Source organism: Neospora caninum, chromosome XI (genome assembly GCF_000208865.1).
Source record: "Neospora caninum Liverpool complete genome, chromosome XI".
In the NCBI taxonomy this organism is placed as follows: Eukaryota; Apicomplexa; class Conoidasida; order Eucoccidiorida; family Sarcocystidae; genus Neospora; species Neospora caninum.
The window spans coordinates 1,450,557-1,475,238 of NC_018397.1; the positions used below are offsets into that span (position 1 = coordinate 1,450,557).

At 56.5% G+C, this 24,682-nt stretch overlaps 3 protein-coding genes across 3 annotated transcripts; 1 reads left to right on the forward strand and 2 right to left on the reverse strand.

Moving 5' to 3' along the window:
* NCLIV_054940 (conserved hypothetical protein) lies at positions 1 to 4,380 on the reverse strand (the record flags this gene model as incomplete). Its single annotated transcript, XM_003885048.1, has 7 exons — positions 1 to 48; positions 548 to 681; positions 1,021 to 1,113; positions 1,468 to 1,852; positions 2,086 to 2,289; positions 2,668 to 2,818; positions 3,056 to 4,380. The coding sequence occupies 7 exons, from the start codon at positions 4,378 to 4,380 to the stop codon at positions 1 to 3; spliced, it is 2,340 nt and encodes a 779-aa protein (XP_003885097.1).
* A 6,716-nt stretch (positions 4,381 to 11,096) lies between these two features.
* Positions 11,097 to 16,819, forward strand: NCLIV_054950 (uncharacterized protein; the record flags this gene model as incomplete). The annotated part of the gene is made up of 5 exons (XM_003885049.1): positions 11,097 to 12,210; positions 12,512 to 13,651; positions 13,860 to 14,388; positions 14,755 to 15,154; positions 15,770 to 16,819. 5 exons carry the CDS (start codon positions 11,097 to 11,099, stop codon positions 16,817 to 16,819), a joined length of 4,233 nt encoding a protein of 1,410 aa, XP_003885098.1.
* Positions 16,820 to 20,325: 3,506 nt separating this feature from the next.
* Positions 20,326 to 22,559, reverse strand: NCLIV_054960 (putative vacuolar ATP synthase subunit f; the record flags this gene model as incomplete). The annotated part of the gene is made up of 5 exons (XM_003885050.1): positions 20,326 to 20,382; positions 20,755 to 20,853; positions 21,280 to 21,362; positions 21,715 to 21,796; positions 22,497 to 22,559. The coding sequence occupies 5 exons, from the start codon at positions 22,557 to 22,559 to the stop codon at positions 20,326 to 20,328; spliced, it is 384 nt and encodes a 127-aa protein (XP_003885099.1).
* Between the last annotated feature and the right edge of the window lie 2,123 nt (positions 22,560 to 24,682).

Here is a 24,682-nt window from a genome sequence, read left to right on the forward strand (position 1 = left end):
TCACGCAGTCGCGCCGCCCTGACTCACGTAGTAATCGAGGACGTCGCCCTGAGAACACAGCCACAGCACCGAGCCGGACGCTCGACAGAGGCGAAAGTCTCTCCGCCGCAATCCGCGACTCAACGACGAAGAGTTTCGCTTCACACGCGCACTCACGGGTGCACAATCCACATGGACAGCTCCGACTTTGTCTATACGCCACCATTTTGGGGGCCCACCAACGAAACACACTGTACGAAGGAATTTAACTGGAAACGTTCTTCTGTATAGAGATGGCAGGTTCCGGCACCATACAACCGCGCGACATGCTCCGACGCAACAAAAGTGCAAAAACGGACAACAATGGCATCACAGCTCCGCACTGAACCAGTCGCCGGACGCAGAGGCACGCGACCCGCCTAAAGTCGGTCCTGTAAACTCCCCCCGCATTGCACCGGGTGAAGTCGTCTTCCGAGCCGCTAGCAGTTTCCCACGGACAGACAGGTGCCCGTCCTTTTTCTCCTTCCCGCTTCCTTTTTAGCAGCCTGCGCAGTCGACTTGCACTCACCTCACGCAGTTGAACGGAGAGAAACCGATCATGCTGGAGCCCCCGACGTGTGAGGGAACAAACTACCGGCAAGCCTTGAGGAAGGATTTCACACGGGAATCCCCAACAGCGACACGCGGCCGATCCCAGCGAACCTGCAAAGCAGAACCCGCAAAAAGAAGATCCGCACCGTCGGTCTCTCAAAAAAGCGCAAGACACTGTGGACATCTCACGATCCAGAGAAAACAAGACGCACGATGCAGGTGTGTTCCCGCGGAAAAGGAGTGCTCGTTCACGCGAGAAACCCGGTCCCTGTCCAGAACAAGTACATGCGCACGGCTGCTCACATATGAATTCCTCGAGGGACTGGTGTGTGTATGTCTCATCTTTGGACGAGGCACCGGCGGCCTTCCGCGTCCACACGCTCGACGGCCGAGATAATCTCCATTCACAGTTCCCCCCGCCGATTTTCAAATCTGTCAACTTCAGCGTACCTTGGCGGACCGCTCGATATCTCGACTTGCGAACAGCGACATCCATACCGGAGAACTCGGTCTTCACGTGCTTCAAGTGGGGAGAGAAGTCCTCTGTAGCATTCACGCGACTCCACAGCACCCGAACTACCGAGTGTTTTTGCCGACTTCAGTGCCTGCGTTTCTTTCTTGCACCATTTTTCCTACGCGTTCTTCCCCTGACTCTCTCTCCTCGACCCTGGTGGTGGCATTCCCCGATCCGCCGTCTCTCTCGTGAGTTCTTTTCGAAACTCTGCCCCTCGCACCTCTCGATTTCCCAACTGTGTTCCTTTCTCTGCTGCGTGCGCGCGCGCCGCCCTTCCCTCCCACAGTCTTGGGTCTCCTTCAGTCGCCTCCACCTTCCTGACGCCGCCGTCCCTGCGTGGCCAAAAGGCTCCTTTGCGGAACTCGCCGCGTCTCCCTGCTCACCTGGTGCCTTCGGACGCTCAGTGGCAAGGATTCGAAATTGATCCGCAGGCAACCACTCGGGCGAGCAGCGTTCCAAAGGACAGATCTCTCGGTTGAAGACGCCTCTAGTCGACACAGACTCCTGTCGATGCTCCGTTCGCGCAGGCAGCCAGTGGACGTTGTCCAGCGCCACGCGGCCGCCTCCGCTGTAGACAGTGACAGCGACTTCCACGAAGTCGCCCACGCAGACGCGCGCAACCGACCCCATCGCAGCTACACCGGTCTCGTCGCCGTGGAACCGACACATGTCACGGTGCATCCAGAGAGTCCGGCTACTGTGCGCGGCGCTCGCCGCCAACGAGTACGACACCGTGAAGCTGCGGGAAGGCGTGTGCGTCGGGCACGGCTGAAGAGAAAGAGGACCGCACACGCGTCGACACGTGGGAAGGCGGCGCTCCACGGACACAGGGCGAGAACCCACCAAAGGCGACAGAACCTGTGGACCTTTCTGATGCATCGACTCCACGCGGCAGTCGTTCTCTCACGTGCATATCGAAAAAAAGTGGAAGCAGAGACGTGCAGAACGTGCAAACACGCGAGAGGAGGGAGAGAGAGAGGCAATGTTTGCGCTTCACGCACCTGTCCACACGGAGAGAGAATGACGCCTTCGTCGAACTGGCTAGACGAACGTGTCCTCTCTCCAGTCTGTCGTCCGCGCGCTCGAGTCTTCCCACTGGCGGAGGCCTTGTCGTCCACCGAACGCGAAGTGGAGCTTGCGTCGTCGGGTATGTAGGAATATGTATACGAGATGTCAAGGATGTTTCCCTCGCATGCAGGGAGAACCTGCGCGACACACACGAGAGATGGACACGTGCAGACAGGGTTTTTTCCGAGCGCCGTTTTTGCGCGTAAAACCCTCGCTTCCGGTCTGCGCGCTTTGCCTCTGGCGCCCCTGCAACGAGAGGACGCCCGCGTACGCGGGGCATACGCCTGTGGCTGTGCACCACGCAGGCCACGCAGAGAAGGCGAAAAAAGCCGGCACAGCTCCCCGAGCTGACAAAATGGAAGAGGAACAGAGTGCTCGACAAAGAGAGCAAACGAAAACGTCCGGTACGTCTGGGAAACGTCCATAAACGGAAGAGACCTATTCGTGAACCGTTCTCCTATGTGCGTCCCACGTGGGCCAGCTGCAGCAGGCTGCAACGCAACGCTGAGACGCACCTTGGCAAAGATGACCCAGTCCACGCGGACTCCTCCATCGCCTGCCGTCTGGAGAGGCTGAAGCTTGACAGCGCTTCCCCAGACTTTCAAGTATTTTGAGTACATTTGCTGGAAGCCCTTTGTGACAGGCGCACACTTGTGTTCCATAGCCCTGAAGAAAACAAAGTGATGCGCGCGGGCGAAGAAATGACGACGGGAAGAACGTGAGGGAGCACACGTGCGGGGAAACGGTTCCTGTCAAGTAGCGCGGCGGACGCGAGGAGACAAGTAGCTGAAGTCCGACCACCCAAGCAAGTGCAGTTCACACCGGCAAGAACCTGGAATTCATGTCCGTCCACGGATGCGCTTTGTGCGGGTGTATATGCGCCTGCAGCGACCCTTCACGTACCGGTTGACCTTCATGAACCAGTGAGGACACACAGCCATGCAAGTTGCGAGGCTTTTGCCGAAGAGAAATGGAACAAGCAGTGACAAGGCGGGTTCGTCGAGAAACGGAAAGTGGTTTTTCTTGTTTCCGTAGATGCAGGCATCCGCGTCTGCGGACGCCTTGTTGCCGCTGCCCCTGGCAGACGTTCCTGCGGACGGGGGGCGTTCTTCGGTCTTTCCTGATTTCGCTATCGCCTTTTTTGGGAGCTTAGTGAGACCGAACGAGTAGGAGGGGGAGTGCGGCGAAAACCCTTCGAAGTCGCCCGCGAACTCGGCCAAGTCTCCATCGGCCCAGCCTTTTTCTTTCCCTTCCTGCGTGCACCCTCCACTGGCATGTGAAGGAAGGGCAATGTCTGCTGCGCTGAGCTGTGTAACCTGCTCTTTTTGTCGGCTTTGCTTCGAAGGCGGGGAACTCTTCCGCGCTGCATGTGGCTGTCCAGTGTGCAGACACGCGCCACTGGTCCCGGACGACGCCACGCTCCCGTTGCTCCTTTGGCGAGGGTCGCGTTTGGATTTGTCGGATGTGTTCACAGGATCCTTTCCCTTTCCCTCGGCCCTCTCCTTCCTGGCGTCCGAGCTTCGGCCCCCGGTCGCCCCGGTCACGCTGCCTGCAGAGGCAGTGGGGGAACCGGGCGAAGAACCGAGACTTCCGTCGACTTCCGTTTTCTCGTCGTCCTCTAAGTCTCTTTGGGAAGGTCCGTCAGACAGCGTTTCACAGGGGAAAAGTCGCGGGGATGGCGCCTTGACACCTGAATCCTTTGTCTGAAGCTTGAAGTGCGCGGGGCTGGCTACTGCACAGTCATCCTCCTCCGCGAAGTCGTTGACAGCTGCGTCTTCCCAGTCGGATCCCGTTGCCGTCGACTCCAGATTTGGAGGCTCTCCTTTAGCGGTCCGGCGCTTGCCGTCACTCGGATGAGAAGAGTTTCCGTCCTCGTCCGACTGCGCAGCATCCCGCCGGCGGTGGGCGCGTTCCTTTCCGCGTTTCTTCGCATCTGCACTGGCACTCGAATGGTCTACGGAGGAATTCAAACCCGACTGCTGCACAGACCGAGAGGGCTTTTCGCCCTTGGATGACAGTTTGCGGGGTCGGTTTGCAGCATCTCGCTTGCCGAGCTCCTGGCAGGCTTCCTCGGTGTTTGTCCTGACACGAGAACGGCCATTGCTTTCAGGCTGTGAATGGAAGGAGAGGCTACGGTTCGGGAACTGTCCCAAGCGGTTCTCGACACTCTTCAGAACAGCCAAATAGTTGTCATGCAAATCCGAGGCAGTGGATTCTGCGTTGCCCATTGTGGGGACGGTAGGAGGGAGAGGCAGGCAAAAAAGAGGACAAAAGCGAGAAGGCGCAACTGCACACGGAAAAGGAAACAGTTTCTGACTCCAGTCAATTTAAAATGTGTTGGAGAAAGCCGTTACGGAAAGGCGAGACGCCCCTAAGAGCGAAGGCAGTCCATCAAACCGGTCGGGCTCGCGCCGAGACAAACCAAGGGCAAAGTCTGCCCCCGGGAACAGAGGTAACCGGATTTCCGTCAAAGAGCAGAAAGACTACAAAAGTTGGCATTGACGTGCATCGAAAAACAAGGGGCTCCGCCAGGAGAAAGGAAAAGACGTGCAGAGCAGGTTGCATGGAAGATCGAGCGTAAATCTGACGAGCGGCTGACGGTTCTGGAGGTGAGAAAAGACTGTCCGCGAAGCAGCGAAAGTGACCGGAACCGCCGTGTGGTTGGCAGGAGTCTCGCCACACGTTTATGCACAATGAAGACGCTTTGCAAACAACCGTGAAAAAAACAGTACACTCTGAGTATCTGGCCTCTGAGCCGTTCTTGGTTCAGACGCTAAGGAGTGGGGCAAACGTACAGATTCGGCGCCCGCTGTATTGGGAACCAGCAACACCGGCGCGGAGAAAGTCAGGACGCGTACAGTTTACGCAGTCAACACGCGAGTTGCGAGAGCGGACGATACCTTAAAAAGCTCCGCGAACCATGTGCGGAAAGAGAAGACATTCCCTGAGGGTTTCCCGAGAAGGACAGATGAGCATCGCGTGTTTTTCACACGGGAACGGAAAAATTCGCCTCCCGAGAAAGCCTGGCCCGTGGCCGGCGAGTTGCAACGCGAAGGGTGTCTACGCGAAGACTCAAGACACCGCGCGAGCTTTGAAGCCGGTTCACGAACCATGACGCGCCTCCCAGTCGCGTTTTTTTTTCTCCAGTGGCTGTCGTGGAACTACGGGGGCGCAGAGGCAACCACTATCTCGATTTTTTACTTGCAGGAATGTCCTCGCTGGGGAGTTGTACGAGGAAAACTCGGAAAGGTCAGACTACATAGGGGGCTACCCGGTGGACAGCTCTACACAGGGGGGGCGGCGCGTCAAAAACGGTGGCGTTCACGAAGCTTAAAGGTGTTCGCAAATTGCCTTTTCTGTTGAGGACCACGGGGAAAAGCAGTTTCGCAAAAAGTTCGTGGGAGATACGTCAAAGGCTTCCCCCATATGTAGCTCAGCGCGGTATTTCCTGTCGGCGCGAATCTACGCCTATCTTCAAGGACGATGCGTGTCGCAGGGTGCCCGCCTCCTCATTTTGGCCACTATAGCTCAGCAGGCTGCCACGCCAGCTGTGTGTTGCTGAATGGCGTCGTGCTGGTAGTGAAACCTAGCAAGTAAAACAACCCAGCATGTAGCTAATATAGTTTCTTTCTCGGGCTCTGATGCTGTTTCGAGGACGGTCTCCACTCCTAGGAAACCAGCACCGGAAGCGGGTTTTCCGATCTGAGGATTCCGCTCGCGAACTTTGAATCGAATATAGACAGAATCTTAGCCTCACCTTCCTTTTCGCGAGGCCTAAGAGGCCGAAGGAAACGGCCAGCGGCATGAAGCGCATTCGAACCGCCCTTACCGCTTCCCGTGGAACCTCCCCTTCTCTCCCGGAGAGCTGGACGGGTTCGCTTTAACCCGAGGATACATAGAGGAGGAAGCCCAGAATGTCAGCAGGTGAAACTGCAGAGCTGCAATGCGCCGGATGTTAGCAATGTATGAAGGTGTGTTTGAGGAAAACGAGAACCCGATTAGTACGGAGAAAAGTACGCTTCATCTCGCGGTAGTGCCGATTATGCTTGAAAGCACACCGGCGCCCCTGGGCCACTCATACGACGTACAGAGAAAACGTGGAGAAGCCTCAGCACAAACGAACGCAGCATCTCTTGGTATAGCAGTGTTAGGTCACTACGTGTTTTCTGCTCTCAAGCACCCTGCTGTTGTGGCACTGCACTGGCTGAATGTGACGGCCAGTCTCTAATCTGGAAAGGCGGTAACTAGTCAAGTGCTAGGATGATCAGTTTTCTATTCGTCTTAAGCTAAATAGGTTACTCCCGAGGATCTCCTCCGGCAATGCTGCATCAGAGATGACACGGCGAAGCACGCTGAGGGAAAATTCTAGCCACGAAGTGCCGCCAAGTGACGCAGCCACATCCCGGAAACTCTCAGACTGCCTCTCTACTCGTTTTATATTACGGAACCTAAAGAGCCTCGGTTTTTGTCACAGGCAACGGTCACGGTATACCCATAGATATGGGGGGGGCGACGACGGCACGCTCCGTCAAAAAACGCAGACGTTGGTTCACAAACGGCGACCTCGTAATCCGATTGGAATTCCGCTTCAGCTAACCCGAGGTGACTTTTCCTAGACAGCAGGCATGTGCTGTGTCTGAGGTGATCCAATGAGTTGTGGTGTATCGTGCCGACCGGTTTGCCCTCGTATCACGCATGGCGAGACCGGCTACGATAAAAAGGCTCTAGGATCCCTTCACCAGGCCGAGGGCCGGTTTTGAAGAGTGGAAACGAAATGGCTGTCGTGATACAACGAAGAAAAGAGTTGGGGAGGATCTCGATTCAGTTTCTTTTCCCGACACATTTTGTTTGTTGTTTCGAAGAACCTTGATTTGTATTTCACTTCTCCACCAAGCAGTCGCCAGGAGACAGACACAGGTTTCGTTATCACCCCCCATCCCACTCAGGTCCGTTGTTAACAAGGCAAAGCAGTTATTCAAGAGAACACCAACCTAACAAAGAAAAAGCAGAGAACGACAGAAAAGCAAGTCGGTGTACGCGCGGTATCTATGGAGGGGCATAGCGCTGTTCGCGTGGAGGAGGAAGCCCGGGATGCTGATGATAAATGCGAAAGAGACTTGATGCTGCCCGAAGGGTCGCCCCTTTTTCTCCATATCATGCTGTTTTCTAGTGTAGGAGGATATCCACTACTCTATGCAACTTGTCGATCAGACAACTCTACGACGCTCTCCCCTTACCTCTTTTCAAGCCGATCCAGGATACTTGATCTCTAAACGGTCCGACAACAATAACGTGGCAATATACTACGCTGGGAGAGAAAATGGTGCTTTGCTGTGTTGTCACTGAAGATGCGACGCTGGAGGAGAATTATACCGAGGCCAGCGTTTAACGAGGAACAATTCTGCGCAGATAATTCCTTTGCTTGCAGAAAAAAGTAGAGCGTTTTGAAGAGTTGCTCTCATACCACCGTCATTTTCCAGAAAAAACAATTTCGACTGGAAAAACAACGTCGATCGGAGGGTGGAGTTCTCCGTAGAACTTCCTCGCACAAAAAACGATAAAGTTACTTGTCCTGGTTTCACGTTTCTCCGGAGAGCACAGAAAGAATCAGTGGCAGGGGTCGTGGAAAACCGTGCAAGTGACAAAAGGAGAAAAAGTCGGTAGACTTGTGCTTCTGTTCGACACTCTTTAACGTGCTGTGGCATCCGCCTCTGGAATAGACTGCATCCCGATTCTCCCCGGCATCAGCAGCGCTCTTACTTTCGGGCAGGATATCTCCGTTTTGCATCATGATTCATCAATACTCACACAAGATGTTGTCTGTGATAGCGCTAACGGAAGTTCGGCCTTCCGTCAGTGGTCGACAGATAAAGAAATCCTGCCCCTCTCTGCTTCAGTTGAACGCCACGCGCACTAGTGATCTGTTATATCTAACGGTTGGATGCTTCTAATATCAGGAAAATCGGAAGCATGGTTGTACCTTGTCTCCTCTCCAGTGTGTACAAAGAGCAGCCACAGTGAACCGTAGAGGTGGCAACAGTGGAGATGAGTTCCAAACAGGCTCTAGTCAATTCTCTTTCCCGTAGTTCCTAGAGCACACTGTCCCTCAGGTTGTTGATTGCGTCAGTCAGAATAAAGGCTGTTTCGACTCATCCTCCCCGTCGAGTTATTGAACTAAACTGGAGGATGCTTTGTCTCACGTCGAAAATACTATTTGCCAAACGTAGTCGGACTGCCGCATCCCCTCCAGGTTTCGCGAATCAAATCAAAACAACCTGTAACTCTCTTGAAACACACGGCGGGACAAAGCTTAGCCACGTGTCTCACTGCCCAGACACCTCCAAAACGTGCGAATGCAGGCAACACCGGCTGCTTTGGAACGGTTCAGCATCTACCTATTTGCCTCAACAAGACGTTTTCCACGTTCTTCTTGGCACGACTGACAGGTGAACACGAGATGCCAGTACTATGACAGCTCCTGTCCTGTACCGCCAGTATTCTGACAACTCCTATCCTCTACCATGCCTGAGCATGACGCCCAATCATTGCTGGATGCGTGGAATCGAGGCGCGTTGGGAGCTAGTGGCGTGCTGGGCAGCATCTTGTGGTCTGTGTGCCTTGGAATGGGCATCTTCCAGATCGGTGCAGCGAAGTATGTATCAGAACAGTTCGTTTGCCTTTTGCCCACATGAGACGGCACTGTCCGCTGAACCCGTCGACCTTCACGTGTTGTGCGAGCTGGGCTGTGCGCAGTTCAAAGCCTGAGTTGTCATTGCTAGGTGACGGTTTGTGCGCCGATGGAGTGTTGCCAGAATCCACGACGCCCTCTGCAAACTCGAATGGCTTTTCCCTCCGGACTGTCGTCGTCCAGGCTATAAAAACGGGTCCATTGCCCTTACCTGCATGCGTAGTCTCGCATGCGGGCTGCATGCGTGTCTTTGGTTTATTGATAGTTAAAACCAAACAGAAAGCACCTTGTTCGCTGTTTCTAAAGCTCTTTGCGGACCGCCGTGCGTGATCGAGGCAGGCCGTCCCGGGCGGGGTGCGGGACGAAAACGCACTGCTCCAGCGACGCCTGTGGTTGCGCTCGAGGCGTCTTGCGTTTCTCGGAAAGTTTGCGTTTCCGGTGTATCTACACGCCTATGACGCACACCTCTCCACGTTTGCTGCCAAAGGCCACACCAGCAGAGAGAGTCCGGCTCAGAGTTGGGCACAAACCGAAAGCTGGACCTTCAGCACTTATGTCGGGGACCAGTTGACTGTGTGATGGGGGGACCAGGAATGTGCGCGCGCGGAGTCGCCGACGCTCTCTTGCTTTCTTGGTCTCCGGACGGAAGACCGCGCGCGCGCGGCACAGGACGGGTCAGCATGTGCCACCGGTGATTAGGGCACGCCTGCAATCCCGTGCGCATGCCCGCCAGTTTTGAAGTCTTCTGCGCTGGAGTTATTGATCTTTTTCAAAGTTTTCAACACGTACTTTTGGATTCCTCCGTTCTCAAAACGCGTGGATGATGGCCAGCTGCGGCCACCAACGGTTGTGAAGAGTGCTGGGCGGAAACCGGATCAGGAAGGCAGTGCCAGGCGCACTGCATGAGTACAGAACAAAATATCCCCGCATGCTTTTTCATGCACTCCGGATTTTAAGAAAAACATTTCTTTTGGCATGCAACGGAAATTGGGGAGGTTCGCCAAGGGAAGTCGCGGTTTCCGGAATTGACCAACAGCGTCTTTCTTCGGTAAGACGTTTGCAGCGACGGCTGTTTTTCGGGGTGACGGAACGGCCGTTTGCCTGCTCCCCGATAGATTTGGTCCGTTTCGGGGTTTTGGCCATGCGGCCACGGCATCTTTCGGCGTTGTAGCAGAGGAAGGGAGGCCTCTTCTCAGGTCTCAGTGGCGTTTTATTGCGTGCATTCCAATCCTCTCCGTGACATTCTCCCTTCAGCAGGGGGAAACCGTGAAGTGGATGGGCCGGTGCGTTGCGGCACCATTCCGGTGAGATGTGCGTGTACACGGGGTGCATGTCCAACATTTATTGTGTCGGGTGCTCATTTCCTCGCCAACTGGCACTCTCCTCTCCATCGTGTGCCTGTTGCCTCTCCGTCTCTGATTTTCTTGCCTTTGTGCTGCACACCGAAGACTGGCACGAGACAACGCGCGCCAGTGCTTCGCTTGTGGGAGCATGCGTGCGCAGGGGTCACCGTTTCCTGGTCACTTTCTGAGCTTTTTACTCGTTCTACGTATCGCGATCAACCGCACTCCTCCTTTCGGTTCACTTACGCTTGCCTATGCGGCTAAAGAGGCCCAGTGCTCGTTGCGCGGAGTCACAGCGGTAGCTCCCGACAGGAAGGCGCGGATGTTGGCGCTTCCAGGCTGACTGCTGGACGTGAAAGTCCCGACTTTGCAACATCACCAACTTGAGCGTGTGGTGCGTAGACTCTGTCGACATCCTCAGCGCATGCGTCTGCAAACTGGCGCATGCTCCCGCTGCTTTCTGCTGTACTGGCTCTGCGTGGAGCGCCTGCGGCCATTCGGTGGGACGCGCTGTTGCGTGAAGCTTTCGGTATTTTTGCATGTGCAAGTTCCTCTGCGTGTCTGTGACGTCGCCTGGCCCGTCTGGACTGCCAAGGCCTCCTCGCTTTCCTGTCCGCACTCACGGATTGGGACTGAGGGAGGCACGTAAAGGCCAGGTCGCCTCGCAATGTTAAGCGTCCTCGCCCGCCCGGTGAACGCGCAGCCAAGAGCTTCTGTGGCTGACGGCGCTGCAGCTGCGGCGCCGGCTTAAACCTCGACGTCACCGGACACGCAGAAGGCGGCAGTCGATGGTTTTTCCAGTTCCTGCACTTCTCTATCGTCTGGAGGCCCTGGCTCAGACGTGCGCAGAGAGAGCACGGTTCCTCCGTCGACAAGTGAACCTCCGTCCTCTTCTCTCTCCCCCGCCTCGCAAATGTGTGCCGCCGCCGCCACCCACGCCGACGACACGACAGGTGTGATGGTCCCCAGCCCTTCTGTTTCTAATCACGCGGAAAACGTCGCCTCCAACCCCTGCCTCGCGATGGAGGCCGACCAAACTGCTGCCGGCGCTGCGGCAGCGGAGAACTCTGTTCTCTCGGCCAGTGTCGATCCACCGGCGGCGCCGTCCGCAGCCGAGGAAATGCATTGCGCTCCTTCGTTAGTGCCTGGCGAAGCGCCCCATCTCTTGGCTGCCATGGCGGAGGCAACGAGTAGCGACAAGGCTTCAAGTGACATGCCAGGCGTCCACCCTGGTGTCGCGGAAGGAGCGAACCCTTGCGGACCGGCCGGCGCAACTGCCGGGACCTCCGCGGCGGCGACTCACGATGGAGCTCTGAACCCGACTTCCGCTCTCCTGTCCATTTCCTCGGCATTTCTCGGTGGGACCAGCGCTGCCGGCGCGAGTGTGAAGGAAGTAGCCGATCTGGGCGAACTGTCCGGCGGGCTAACCAAGCAGGAAGCGGCAGCGGCGGTTGCCGCGATGGCGACCGCCGCCGGCGATTGCTCCGAGGGCGTCCTGGCCAGGCTCGCGGCAGTCCTCCCTCTCTCGTCTGGCGCCTGCCGTGCTCCACCTGCGAAAGGCGCTGCACAGGGCGGCGAACCTGCGACCGCGGACGGGAACAACGCACCTCTCTCTGACCTCCTCGGAATCTGTGGGGGGGAAGCAGCCTCGCAGGGTGGTGCGGCGCTCCAGGAAACGGCGAGCGGCGTCGACGCTGGACAGCCGACGGTCCCGGCCGAACCCGCGACTTCGGGCGGAACGGAACAAGCAACAGGGGCGGTCCCATCCGTTTCCGAGTTGCTGCTGGAAGGCTTGGTGAAGGCGGAGCAGCAAGACGGCGGCGCAGCCGCTGCGGCACTCGGCGCGGCGCTCAAACCAGGCCTGGTGCCTTCGGCCCTCACCTACAGCGCGAAGAAAGTGGCGGAAGTTGCCAAGGGTCGGCTGCTCGCGGGAAGTGCTGGAGCTTTGGATGGCGCAGGCGCTGGGCCGGGCGCGCTCTCAACGGCGCAAGCTGCCTCCTCTTCTCTCGACGTGTTTCAGCAGTGCGGTAAGCTGAGGGCTCGGTTCACATGCAACGTCGCGCTCGAGACCCGATATATCCGTTCCCTCCCCGCACCAACTAGAGACGCGAAGCTGCACTGCTTTCAAACACTTTCCGCTGGAAGCGTTTTTGCGCATGAGTGGCCGAGTGGAGAGTCATCCACACCGTGCGCACGGATCTTCCTCTGTTAGACTGGGGGCTCCGTCGGGCGGTGAACGCGTTCCGAGTGACGGAGGTTTGTTGATGGGGGCGGGTGTTCAGCGCGTCTCTTCACTCGCCGTTGCTGCCTGTCCTGCTTGTTCTTCAGCGCCCGGGTCCGGCGGAATGATGGTTCGTCTCGACGGCACGACCACTCCGGCCACATCGCCTTTCCTTTCCTCTCTTTCTTCGCTCGACTCCTTCAAACGCCTGTGCTATGGGGCGTCGTCTCCTTCTCTCTTCGAGACCTTGAGCGCAGGGAACAGCATTGACCAACTCTCTTCCCTCTCGTCTTTCTCTCTCCAGGCGTTGTCAGCCGCCGCCTCTGTTGACGAAGCAGCCGCAGCCCAGGCGGCCGCAGCTTCTCAGAATCAAACGCCAGAAACGACGGTTGCTGCCTTGGCGGGGACGCAACTCCAGGGCGCGTCGCCGCAGACAGTGGCGGCTCTGTCTTCGACCGCTCTCAATGCCGCTGCTGCAGGCCTCGCCCCAAACGCGCCCGGCGGCGCTTCGGCGGGCGCCACAGGAAGCGACGCTCGAGGGACGGAAGCGAGTTCGACCTCTGCAGTTTCCAGCGACGCTGTAAATGCCGAAGCTGCGTCTTCGGGCGACGCAAGTAGTTCGCTCGGACTGGCCAGTCCGTCTGTCTCTTGCCCCCAGGGGCCTTTGAGTGTCTTAAGCGGCCTGATGGCTGCGCCCGGCGCTGCTGGCGTGCCTCAGGGAGACGGTACAGAGGACACCACCAGTGCGGGCGGCGCGACATCTTCTGAACCGGCCTCCGGGGCGAACCTGGCGGGCGTGCCTGAGGGCGAGGAAACCGGGGTCAGCGGTGGGGCGGCTGCTGCGTCGCTCTCCGCTGGTGTCCTCGGCGCAGCTGGAGCAGACGGCCTCGTCGCCACAAGTCCAACCTCCGCGGCTGCTGCGGCAGCGACCGCAGCGGGCATGGGGTTCGCGATGGACAATGTGACGGCTGCGCTGCAGGCGGAACAGATGCAACGTCTCTTGGCAGAATTCGCCTCGTCGAGCGACCCGTACACCGCAGCCATGGCCATGGGCGGGTTGGGCTGCCCCGGCTTGGGCGCCGCCATGGCGGGCACCGCGGGCGCTGGGAGCAGCGGCGTCGCAGGAGCCGGCGCGGGAGTTGCAGGCGATGTGGTCTTGGACGAGCGGCAGAGACAACAGCTTCTAATTCCACACGAACACCAGCTGGCGGCTCTCACCTACCTGCAGAGCATGGAAGGCATGACGGGTAAGAGGCGTGAGTCGCCCCGGGACGGCGGGGGACGCACGGAAGGCTGCACGGGGGCGAGGGCTTCACGCGGGAGACTCTGTGCTGGGGCGACCAAACGCGCGCCGGTCGGGATCATCGCGACTCTCCCAGTTGTGTTCCGGGGCGCGTCGCGGACGTTTCAGACCGCACCGGGTTTCGTCTGCTTGTGCTCTTTTTGCGTGTTCAGATGCAGTGAACGGTTCGCTGTGGATGCCGGGGATTCTGGGGAGCCGGCTAGGCGCGACCGGCTTCTTCCACTCTCTCTACGACTTTGCAAACACCGCGCTCGCAGCAGCTGTGGCGGGTCCAGCAGCCACAACCGCGCGGACTTGTGCCGGGACGCCTCCTGAAGCCAGCGGTGCGGAAGTGCCCGTCGCGGGCACAGACGCCGCGGGGGCTGTCGGAGCGGCGTCGACAGGCCGCTCTCACCGACGGGGGACACAGGGCGCAGGACGCGGGCGCGGGGCTGCAGTGTCTCCTGTCTCTGACGCGTTGTGCGTCCCAGGGGCTGTCCTTGGTGCGACGGAGGCCTTCGCTCAGGGCGCTGCGGATCCGACGGGGGCGGGCGCCGACGCGGCGGCTGCCGCAGCGGCTGCCGCGGCGGCCTGGGGAGTTTATGGAGGAATTCCCACGACAGCGGGAGTGGGCGACGCGACACTTGGAGCGGAAGCAGTTGGGGATGTGGGCGCTGCGGCGCAGCCAGTGAAGCGAACCAGGTAGGAAGGAGAGTGATGCATTTCCAAGGGGACGTTCAAGAACCTGCGACGCCCGTTCTCGAGTGTGTCGCCTTGGAGCGCAGCGACGTGGCTTACGAGAAGTGCTGTGGGGATCTGCATCGGCGGAAGCAGGCGCAGTTTTTATGCGTTTGTTTTCCACCTCTCGGAGTCGGTGGTTTGGCTGTGGAAGGCGGGGGGACGCGCCGTGCTGGACGGGCGAGGCTTTTGCAGCGGCGTCTCGCGTGTGCAGTGTGTGTGTGTGTGGTCCGGTGCGTGCATTTTGCCTCGTCGCGAATCCGGCGCGTCACCCTGGCGTTCCGGTTTGCGTGTGTGTGAAATTGGGCGATCCTGCGCCTTTCTTTTCAGAGGGCGCCCGCGCAAGCGCCCCGCAGAGAGCCCGGCGGTTTCGGCGACAGGCGCGATGGCCGTGAAGCAAGATCCGGGACAAGTTGGAGGGAGCGCGAGTCCTGCCGCGCCGTCGGGCCTCGCCGTTGGAGACGACCAGAAAACCGGCGTCGTTCCAGGGGCCGAGGGGACAGCAGGCGCAGCCGGCGGTCCTGGAGCGGCAGCCGCCTTGCATCGCCGGCAACCATTGGCGACTGCGTCCGCACCGAAACGGTACAGACGGGGAACGAACAACCCGGACAGCGGTTTCCCAGGCGTGTCTTGGAACAGCCGCATGCAGGCGTGGTTGGCGTTCTATGTGGACAAGGAGGGAACGCGGCGCAGCCACACGTTCAAGTGTAACAAATTTGGAGGAATCGAGGTGAGGGCGCGCGAACGAGACTGCCGCGGTTTTTGTCTGGCGGCGATTTCCGGCCTGAAGTGGCCGCAGCTGCTCGGTGACGCAGCTGCGGGGAGACTGCAGCCGCCTCGAAACTGCCGGAGCGCACTTGCGAGGTCTGCTCCGCAGGGGGAGGGGGGGGGGGTATGATTTTTCGTGTTCTTTACAGCTGGAAACGCGTGACAGTGCTCGTTGCGCAGTATGGAAATGCACGTGCGGGCGCCTGGTGTTTTGCACCCGGTTTGAACGTTAAAAAACGTATCCAGGGTAAATTGCGAACGCGATGCACTTCACCTTTTGTGCTGCTGTGTTAACTATACGGTCCGTCGTTGCGTTGTCGTTGATCTTTCATTGACATCTGTTGCCATAAACATACTAACAACCTCACACCGGTTTTGAAGGACAGGACTTTTTAACGCCTGATCCTTTGACCTAGAAATACCATTCAGGCACGATAGGAAGCGGCGTCGCGGGACAGCGTGTCGGGGCGGGGTCCGCGCGTTTCTCTGGGTGTGTTGAGGTGAGGCGTCGCGGGAGAGAGATGTGCCCATCTGCTGTGTACCCGTCGGAAATGCGTGTCGCTGCGTCTGCCTCCAGACTGCACGGGTGGAAGCGATTGACTGGTTGATTCGAAAGCGCGGCGAGTTGCAAGCGGAGAGTGAGCAGCAGCGCCAGCAGGTCCAGCAGCAAGTTCAGCTTCAGGCTCAGCAGCTTCAGAGTGCGCAGGCGCCTTCCACTCAGCAGCTTCAAGCGCAGCTGCAACAGCGAACTCAGCAGCAACTCCAACTCCAGCAACTCCCGTTCACGCACACGACGCCCGACGGGCGCCTAGTCGGTTTAGGTGTCGGCCCCGACCAGCAGTCCGATCTCCAGCTGCATCAGTTGCTTCAAGAGGAACTGCTGCTTCAACAGCAACAACAACTGCTCCTGCAGCAGCATGCAGAGCAGCATTTGCAGCATCCGGGCGGCGCCACGACGCTTTCCGCGCTGGAGGCGCTCCAGCCGACGGCAGACGCTCTCGTGTGCGCGATCGGCGGCCTCGAGAAGGCTGCCGAAGAGTCGCTTATCTCGCAGCATGCGCAGGCAGCTGCTGTAGGTGGATCTTCCGACGACGCGGACAAAAGTGGAGTCGCTGCAGGCGTCGAGCCGCAGCCGGTGGAAGGTGCGGATCCGTTGCAAGCGGCGCAACCCGATCTGACTCCGGACGTCCATTCGATTATTCAGGCGGCCGGCGGAGAAGCGGCTCTCGAGCCGTGGGCACCCGCTGCAGTAGGAGCTGCCGGAGCAGACCTGGCGAGCGGCGAAGGGGGAGACGGCGGCGCGGGCCTCGGCCTCGACATCGGAGCGGGGCAAGACGGCGCAGCTCTGGTCGCCCAGATGAGCACGCCTGAGGACTTTCTGCAGAATGCAGAACTTGGAGGAGCGGTTGGCGAGATTCTGGGCTCGCTGCAAGAATCCGCAGCTGCAGACCACCCTGGTGTGGCGTTAGGCGCCGCCGCAGAGGACGTGCCGCCTCTCGGGGGCGACGGGGGTGAGACCCGTGGACTGGAAGTCACGATGGCGAGCGACGTTGCTGCCGCCGGGACTGGAGAGAAGGCAGAAGTCGAGCTCGGGACCACTGCGGTCGAAGGCGCGCTTTGCCAGTGAACGGAAGTGTTGGGAGACGCAACGGATACCGCCAGCGGGAGACGCCACGCATGCTTCGCCCCACGGAGTTACCGGCTGGGCATGGCGACGCAGAATCAAAGACGAAAGAGCCCTTGTGGTTGTCAGATTTCCTGCCCATTTGCTTCTTTCTGTCTTGTTCTCAAAGAATCGACAAGATTCTTGAAGCGCCAAAGTAGAGACACACCACCGCGCCTCCCTTCTGGGCGTGTTTAGTCCAAAGAGTACTCTCAAGAGACTGCGAAGTAGTTCAGCACGCGCTACAATTCACGCCGTCTGGAGAAGCTGTGGGGGCGTCAGGGGCGACGGGGAGGCGTACGTTTGCAAGATATTGAAAGAGAAACTCGAACGGCAAGATAGTTTTCTTTCTGCTCGGCCGTGACTAACATTGTGCGTCGATTGCGGTCGTTTAGAAGATGCGAGGGCTATCAGATGGGGCGAGATGAGTTGTCTTCATGTAGACTCTCTATTCGTCAACGTCCGGAGCTCTCCGTCCTTTTTTCTTCTCCAGTTTCTCCTGCGGCGTGTTGCGCTAGTTGATCGTCGATAGTTGCACGCTGTCTGCGAAAGTATTTTACCTGATTGGTTACATTTTTTGCAGTTGTGGTACTTCACTATGCAGTACGTCGCGTGCCTCCCGCGTCAAGGAAACGGCAGCTGCAATGGATTACGAGAGTAGTTTGCAATTGTTAATATAGCAGTAGATGCATTTTATCAGTGGCCTGCGTAGCACACTGCAGCATAGGAACGTGTGAAGACCTCAGTCAACCGTTTTCTCTTTTTAGTGCACTCACATCGCCCTCTGTTTATTCTGTGGTTATGCATCTGTATGGAGCTTCTGGTTTCCTGCGGGCGAAAAAGCGCGTTCATCTGTTACCTCTGGTCTTCCGTTTTTGGTTCGTGTCTTTCTGGGGAAAGGTTCATCTTTTTCGTGGCATTCACATTCTCCCTGTTCTATCTGGTGGAGGCTCTCACTGATGAAAAGAAAGGAAGAACGTGCTGTTACGAATTCATTCAGCCGAGCTTTTCTGCAGAGACGCCTGAAGGCGTCTGTTTCACTCGTCACCTGTGTGCAGTTCTCCCTGTGACCGTTTAATGGCTTCATGAGAGTATGCAACACACGCACTTCCCTGAGAACCTTTTGATATAGAAAGCTCAAAGTGTCCTCGTTTTGCATCCTTGCGAGACGGCTTCGGCCGACGGGAAGCATTGATGGGGCTGCTCTTTTCTTCGGCCCCTGCCGACAGTTGAAGATGCTTTCGTTTCGCGGCTGGCGTGTCTTTTCCGTGTCTCACACGGCAGTGTGCTCACGCGACGAGCAAGTTTTCTGGCATGCTGCACTTCCGTTTTTGACACACGGAATGTTTACGCGTGTTCTCGGGCACCTTTCGCCACTGACCAAGGGCTGTGTTTCATACACGGCCAGATCAGGACTGTTCTTGTGTGATAAAGACGTTCGGACTGGTCCTCACGAGCCCGAATAGTACGTTTGGCGTGTATACAGGCAGTTCCAAATTGGGGGGGTGTACGCTTGGCGCGTGATGGAGAAGGCGTCCTTCAGGCTTATACACAGGAACAGAGCCTCATGTGCGGTGTTGAAGCAACGTTCTCGCTACCCTGCGCAGTTTTTCCACTTTTTTTGCAGTTCTCTGTGCACGTGCAGGATAACGGTTTTCTCGACCGCATTTATTTCCGGGCAAAATTCCGAAAAGCGGTTCGAAACGTGCAAAGTGGAAAAATTCTTGGATCCTACTAAATCCTGCGTGGACCATTCTGGCGCGCCATCAAGTTCTGACTTCCATTTTGCAAAGGACGTGCGGACCTCGACGCGACCGTGGATAAAACCCAACGAATAGCCTCATTTAGGGAGCAGGCTGGACACACTGCACAGTGGTGATGCAGCACGCGTTCGTGCATGAAAAAATGACGGCAGTGAGGAACAGCTGCCTCGTTCCTTGAGCTGTGGATTATCACATGGACACTGCCCGTAGAAATGTTCCGACTTTTGCACTTGCGGTCCTTGTGAACGGCTTCGCTTGGGCTGGTACCTGCGGCCGTCTCTGTTTTGCTCAAACTACCTTTGTTGCTTGTGCTTTTCGCCGGGAACGAGACTGGCCAGCTCCTCACTTCTTGAGCCGAAGCCGCGGGGTTCCAGTGTGCAAGCGAACACGCAACGACGCTGTGCGTCTGCCAATGCCGGGTGACTCTGCACTTTTCAACTTTCATCTTGCAGTAGAATTGGTAATGCTGGCGCACATGTCAGCCATGGAAAGTGCTCCGTAAGTGCCCTGGGATCATAGGCCGGGGCAGACGACACGTTAACACAGCGTTGTTCACGATAGATACGTCTTCTGATACGTGTTAAAACTTCGTGATTGCTCGCAGCAATTAGTCAACTATCCGAAGTTTCCTGCTAAGACAGGCACCGCGCGCCAACCGCAAGTCTGTGTCTGAACTCCAAAACCAGTATCCGCTGTAGGGGTGTACTTCGTAGAACCAGCGGTACTGTGCAGATACGACGGGTTGGACGTCGGAATGTTACTGCTCAGCAGGCGTACTGAATCGCCTGGGGGTCTCTGGCTTCTTGCAGGCGCGGAGAAGAACTGATGCCAGTGAATAATAGCACGCTAGGCCTATGTGGAACTGGTATGCCTCTACTGATTGTTGAATTCATCACCCCCTAACAAGGCTATGAGTAACAGGCAAATCGCGATGTTGAAAGCGTCACGCTCCGAACATTGGCAGTTCTTGCCGGCAAAGAAAGTGAACACCAATGGCTCGTGCCAACAGTCGAGTTGTTGGTGTACTTTGCGTGTCTGACAACGTTTTAAAGTTAATCCGTCCTAGTGTAGCGGAGTGTTTTGCGTGCCTGAACTGTAGGAGAGGATATCTTTGCGAAGGGACACAAAGGTTCCCATGTACTTTTGTCCAACATTGAGCAAAATTTTTGGTAGTACAACGGGAGAAAACTTGAATTTAAGTTCAAAAAGGCCCATCCACAAACTTTTTCCACCGGCACCGACAAAATGAGGCCGCTCCTACAGACGCGTCCCGCGAAGTGGCGTTCGGCGCTGCACTCACCGCACACATTTCCTCGTCCTCCTGCCGTGTATAGCCCGTTCGGTTCCTCTTTCCCTCAGACAGAAGTATCGTCGCTAAGCACCGTTCCCACCCTGGGTGCATCCACTGACCACCGCTCTGCCGGGTTGCTAGGTACAAGGTCCACGTTCACCGCCCCTTTAACGATTCGTTGCAATTGCAAACCTAAGGAAATCTGCTACCAACCAATTGCTGGACCACCGCTGGAACGGGCGGTAACACGACCTTGATCTGTTTTACCACTTCTTGGCTTACAGACCATGGCACCGGGGACCGCTCCGAAGTCACCAAATACATCGGGGCAGCCGAGCTTGCGGTAGGCTCACGTGGGAACGAAATTTACCTGCTGCCGATCACTGTAACAGAAACGTTTGTTGCGCTCCTCCGCCTCATGACGTGGGAAGCTCGCCGCCAAAGAAGAATTTAATGCGTTGCATGACGGAATCCTGCGACCAAGATCCAGAACACCACAAAAGGGCGTCATCAGGACAGACTGCCCCAGCACTCCCCGCCTTCCTCGTATGCCTGTAAAACGACTCTCGCACGCCGCGCTTTTCAGCGCCAAGGAACCGGAGAATCTGCCTTCTTACAGTATGTCTGTGAAGGAGCGGCAGAGACCCAGACCTACACATGTCCTCAGAGACACGGGTTTTGCACCTTGCCCCTTTCTTGTGAGTTTGCCAACGGTCACGACAAGTCGATGTTTCGGATCGAAAAATGAACACATGCGCGGTCACACAGAGAAGACATTTGTCACCAGAGCTGTCTGCAGACAGGCTTCTCTTTCCCGCGCGTGAAGTCTAACTGCTTTACCTCACCTTGCTCGGATCATATGGTTTGTCTTTGCTGGGAATCTCCAAGATTGTCGGAATGATTTTGGTGTGGAGATCTACCATGTATCGAATGTCGTCGGCGACCTGGGAATAACGGATCCCGACACACAAAAGAGGTTACTATGTCCACAAACAAGAAAACCACAGCCACTGGACATGCAGAGCATTCGTCTTCCCGCCCAGAAAACGTTCTCGTTGAGTGAACAGCTTCTAGTTCTCTGTTCTCAATAGCCTCGGGCACCCCTTCTCATTTCTGACAACACAGCGGCTAACGCGCAGATCCAGGCCGGCGAATCTTCCAGAATTATTCCGAAGCTGGGAAGTTGAGCAAAGGATGAAATGCTCTGGACCGGTCAAACGTCGTGCCAGCCGGGTCCTCTCCACCCTAGCGTCAAGTCGCACCCACGCATCCCTCGACAGGCAATTTTTCCTGTTACCGGGGGGTGGGGGGGGGGGCTGGGGGACGACTTCGAAAGAGAACGGAAGACCGCCCAACAGACCATCGCTTACGTGCTGGTTGATGAGCAGGATGCCGATGTCTTGTCTCTCAGTCATCGTGCGAAAAGCCTCTTCAATATCTTGTCGCTTCGTTTCTGTAGACACACAATATGCGCTCACCACTTTGCATCTTTACTAATTCTCTGTCTGTGTCTGTACAGTTGAAAAGGCACAAACCACTCCTCGAACGCTGTTGAACGATCACGGAAGGTTCTGCGCTTCACTGCGCCTCGAAGTATGCACAGTGAGTCTGCTTCAGTATGGAAACAAATGCGGCTCTACTGCCCCTGTAACCGCTCCACAATGAAGTTTCGCAGCGGCCTCACACTACGTTTCTTTTGAAATGCGAAATGCACTGAGAACGAGTGTTGGACATTCTACATAGAATCGAACCCTCCACAGTACGCTGTCGGAAAGCGGGAAAACACATCACCGAGAATGCCTTACTTGAATCTACGACAAAGAAATTTGTGCGGCCAAGTCCATCTCTCATGCCAATGCCTGCCATGAGAAACCCAGCGACCGTATCCTGAGAGCAAAACAAGCATAAGGACCAAAAAAACCAACGACGAATGCCACGTCCACACAGTGCGTGTGCTTTTGGGTTCCAGTTCCACGAAGAAACAGCTCAGGCGAATGTGGCCAACGAGCAGCTGCCTGGTCCTCAGCTGTGCGTAAACTAGGCGTCCGCTCACAGTTTACTTTCCACAAAGGGAAGAAACTGCAATGCTGTGCTCGGGCGAGGTTGCGAGGGTATTATGCGTCGCCGCCGATTTCACATGGAATACTCACACCACCCCGCACGTGTTCATGCACAGCTCATTAGTAACTTTTTCCTGCTTCCGACGTCCTTTTTCTTTAGACCATGTAAGAACGTATACAGTCCTCTTCTCGCACGATGCGGGCTCAGCACGACGAAAAGCTCTGCAGAGAGCCATAGACACAATCGCCACGCTCGGCGTTGCCCGCCTCTGTAAGCCTGTCGTCTTTCCAGCAGTCTTTACAAGGTTCGCTCAGAAGCCTATTTCTGCATGTATTTAGACATAAGCATATAGGGGTGAGCTCGGACGGGGGTTCGACGCTGCGTCGATGTTCGTATAGGGTGCGCGACCAGTATGGTGACATTCCTTTGTGTCCGCTCAAGCCTCAACTCAATCCAGCCATTTGTGTCTAAAAATCTGGTCTGAATCCGCCGCGACGACAAGGACAACTATGGGTAAGGCGCTCACCTCATCACCAATAACCGCAACCTTCAGGTCAGTTCCTTGAACCCGCCCGAGTACCGGCGCCATTTTTGCCTCCTGAGAAAAAACGTGGAGTTTCAGTCACATTCAGTCAGCCCGCGGCTAACCTCAAGCGAAAATAGCGTGAAAGGACAAGAGTACAGAGAAGCCTCTCTGTAAAGGCCAACGTGAATGAGGGGCGACGGAACTGGTGAAAATGTCCTGCACATGGACGAGAGGTTCGTCAGCTGGCGGGTCAGCTTTAGCAGTCGTTCAGAGAAAGCACACGAACGTCTCGCGCCCCATTGTGCGGCCGAGGAAAACGTTCAGAATTCCACAGAAAGCAGTTGAACAGCTTCCAAACTAAGAGAGAAAGATACGAAGTGCCGTGTGTTGTTAACAAAGCCGGTGGAAGCTGGAAAAACAAAAGCACCAGCTAACGGAAACGAAGGTGGACCAGCGCAAACGGCTGAACGAAAGTACGTCTCGAATCCCACCTCGGCATCTAAAATGTCGTTTCACTGTGCTCTCATAATATAACGAAGCAATTTCTGGAAATAACCCTACGTTGCCTGTTCCTTGCGTTAGGAAGAACTATCAGCGGGATACTCGGCTGCATGCTTTTTCTGGAACAACTCGCGCTGCCAGCGCCGAACCCGCAAAATGGTCCCCGAAGCGCGAAGAACAGTTCCAACACCCACCTAATGCCATTGCCAGAACTCCTCTCTTTTATTTCGCCGTCATACTCGTTTTTCCAGGCCAACGTTTGACGAGGCACACGCGCAGGAAAGAATAAACTGCAGCACGGACGCCCTGCGAAGCATCAAGCGGGAAGCCAGCGGCATACCTCTGTTTTCTTTGCCCTATGCCGCAACCTCTCCCCTCCATTAATTGCACAGCTTCCGTCGTACCGCAACTGAAAACGACGAGGGGGCCGAGAGGCAACGCTTTATTCCGCTTGTAAGCTCAGATGTGCATCACTTACCAACGTGTTGGTGCCCGAGAGGAACGGCACCAGCAGCGCGCAGCACACGTCAGCAAATCCCGCTAACCGCCGTTGTCCTGGTGATAGAAAATACGACGAAAGATCGAGTAGCTAGTGTGGTCATCGACAGGTATATCACAAATTTTCGGGCAAACGTACCATACTCGAGCCAGGCAGCGCAGTGGTCTGGAACAGACTTATCTTGGGTTGCGTGGGCGGCCCACTGCACATCACCGAATATCCTGTGCCCAGCCGGAAGAATCTCTTCAGGTGTCGATAAACGCTACGCGGTGCAACAACGATACTCCTGGTGTGCCTACTCGACAGGAAACTGCCGATTCCTGGGCCACTCAGGAAACGTATGGTGCACTAGGCCCGCGTGATGGCGTGCGTGCTTCTCTGTCTGAGGACCATCGAGATCAACAGTTTTTCCCTGCCATCCGCAAGAATAGCTTGCATCCACATTATATAGTGGCGTGGCGTTTCACCAACCCTTTAGAAACGCCCGGAATGGCAACTGCGGACTTCCTCTTCGTTGCCAGGACACCTGTGTACAGTCGTTGGTTTTGCTTGGGTTCTGGCTGAGGACGCTGTGAGCCATCGGTCTCGCAACGTCTCATAGCCGAAGGGAATCGTTGTTCTCACATCAACAAAGGATATACAGACACGATTAAACTCACTGCCTCTCCTGGTGGCACAACCTGAAATTCTGTCGTATATACTACAAAGCCGCTGACAGACTCGGCAGGGTCGTCTCACTTCAAGGAGAGTCAACACCTCCCATAGGATCAAGCGGAGAACGGACATGCTTATATGAAGTCGGCGATATTTTGAGTTTAGAAGCGCACCAGCCTGGAATTCAGGAATTCCTAGGTTCTCCTCTAGCTTATTGCATTCTCCGTTTTTGTCCTCCGGCCGTTTAACGCGTGGGGGCGAAAACACGGTTTTCGACTAGCTCCAGATACTGATTTACGCCCACGTGGACGAAAGGATCGTGGAACAGAAAAACCTCTCCCTGGCAGTGTGGCATGCCGATGAAAAAAACTGGGGGAGGTGGGGGTACGGGAGCAGTTTATTCCCCACGACCCTCTGCAACTGAGAGCTCAGTCTGTGGACCTGCGTACCAAATGCCAAGCTGCATCTTTGGTGTCCCCTAAATCTCATGTTACCATGCGGCATGCTCCTAACTGCAAACCCATGCCTAAGG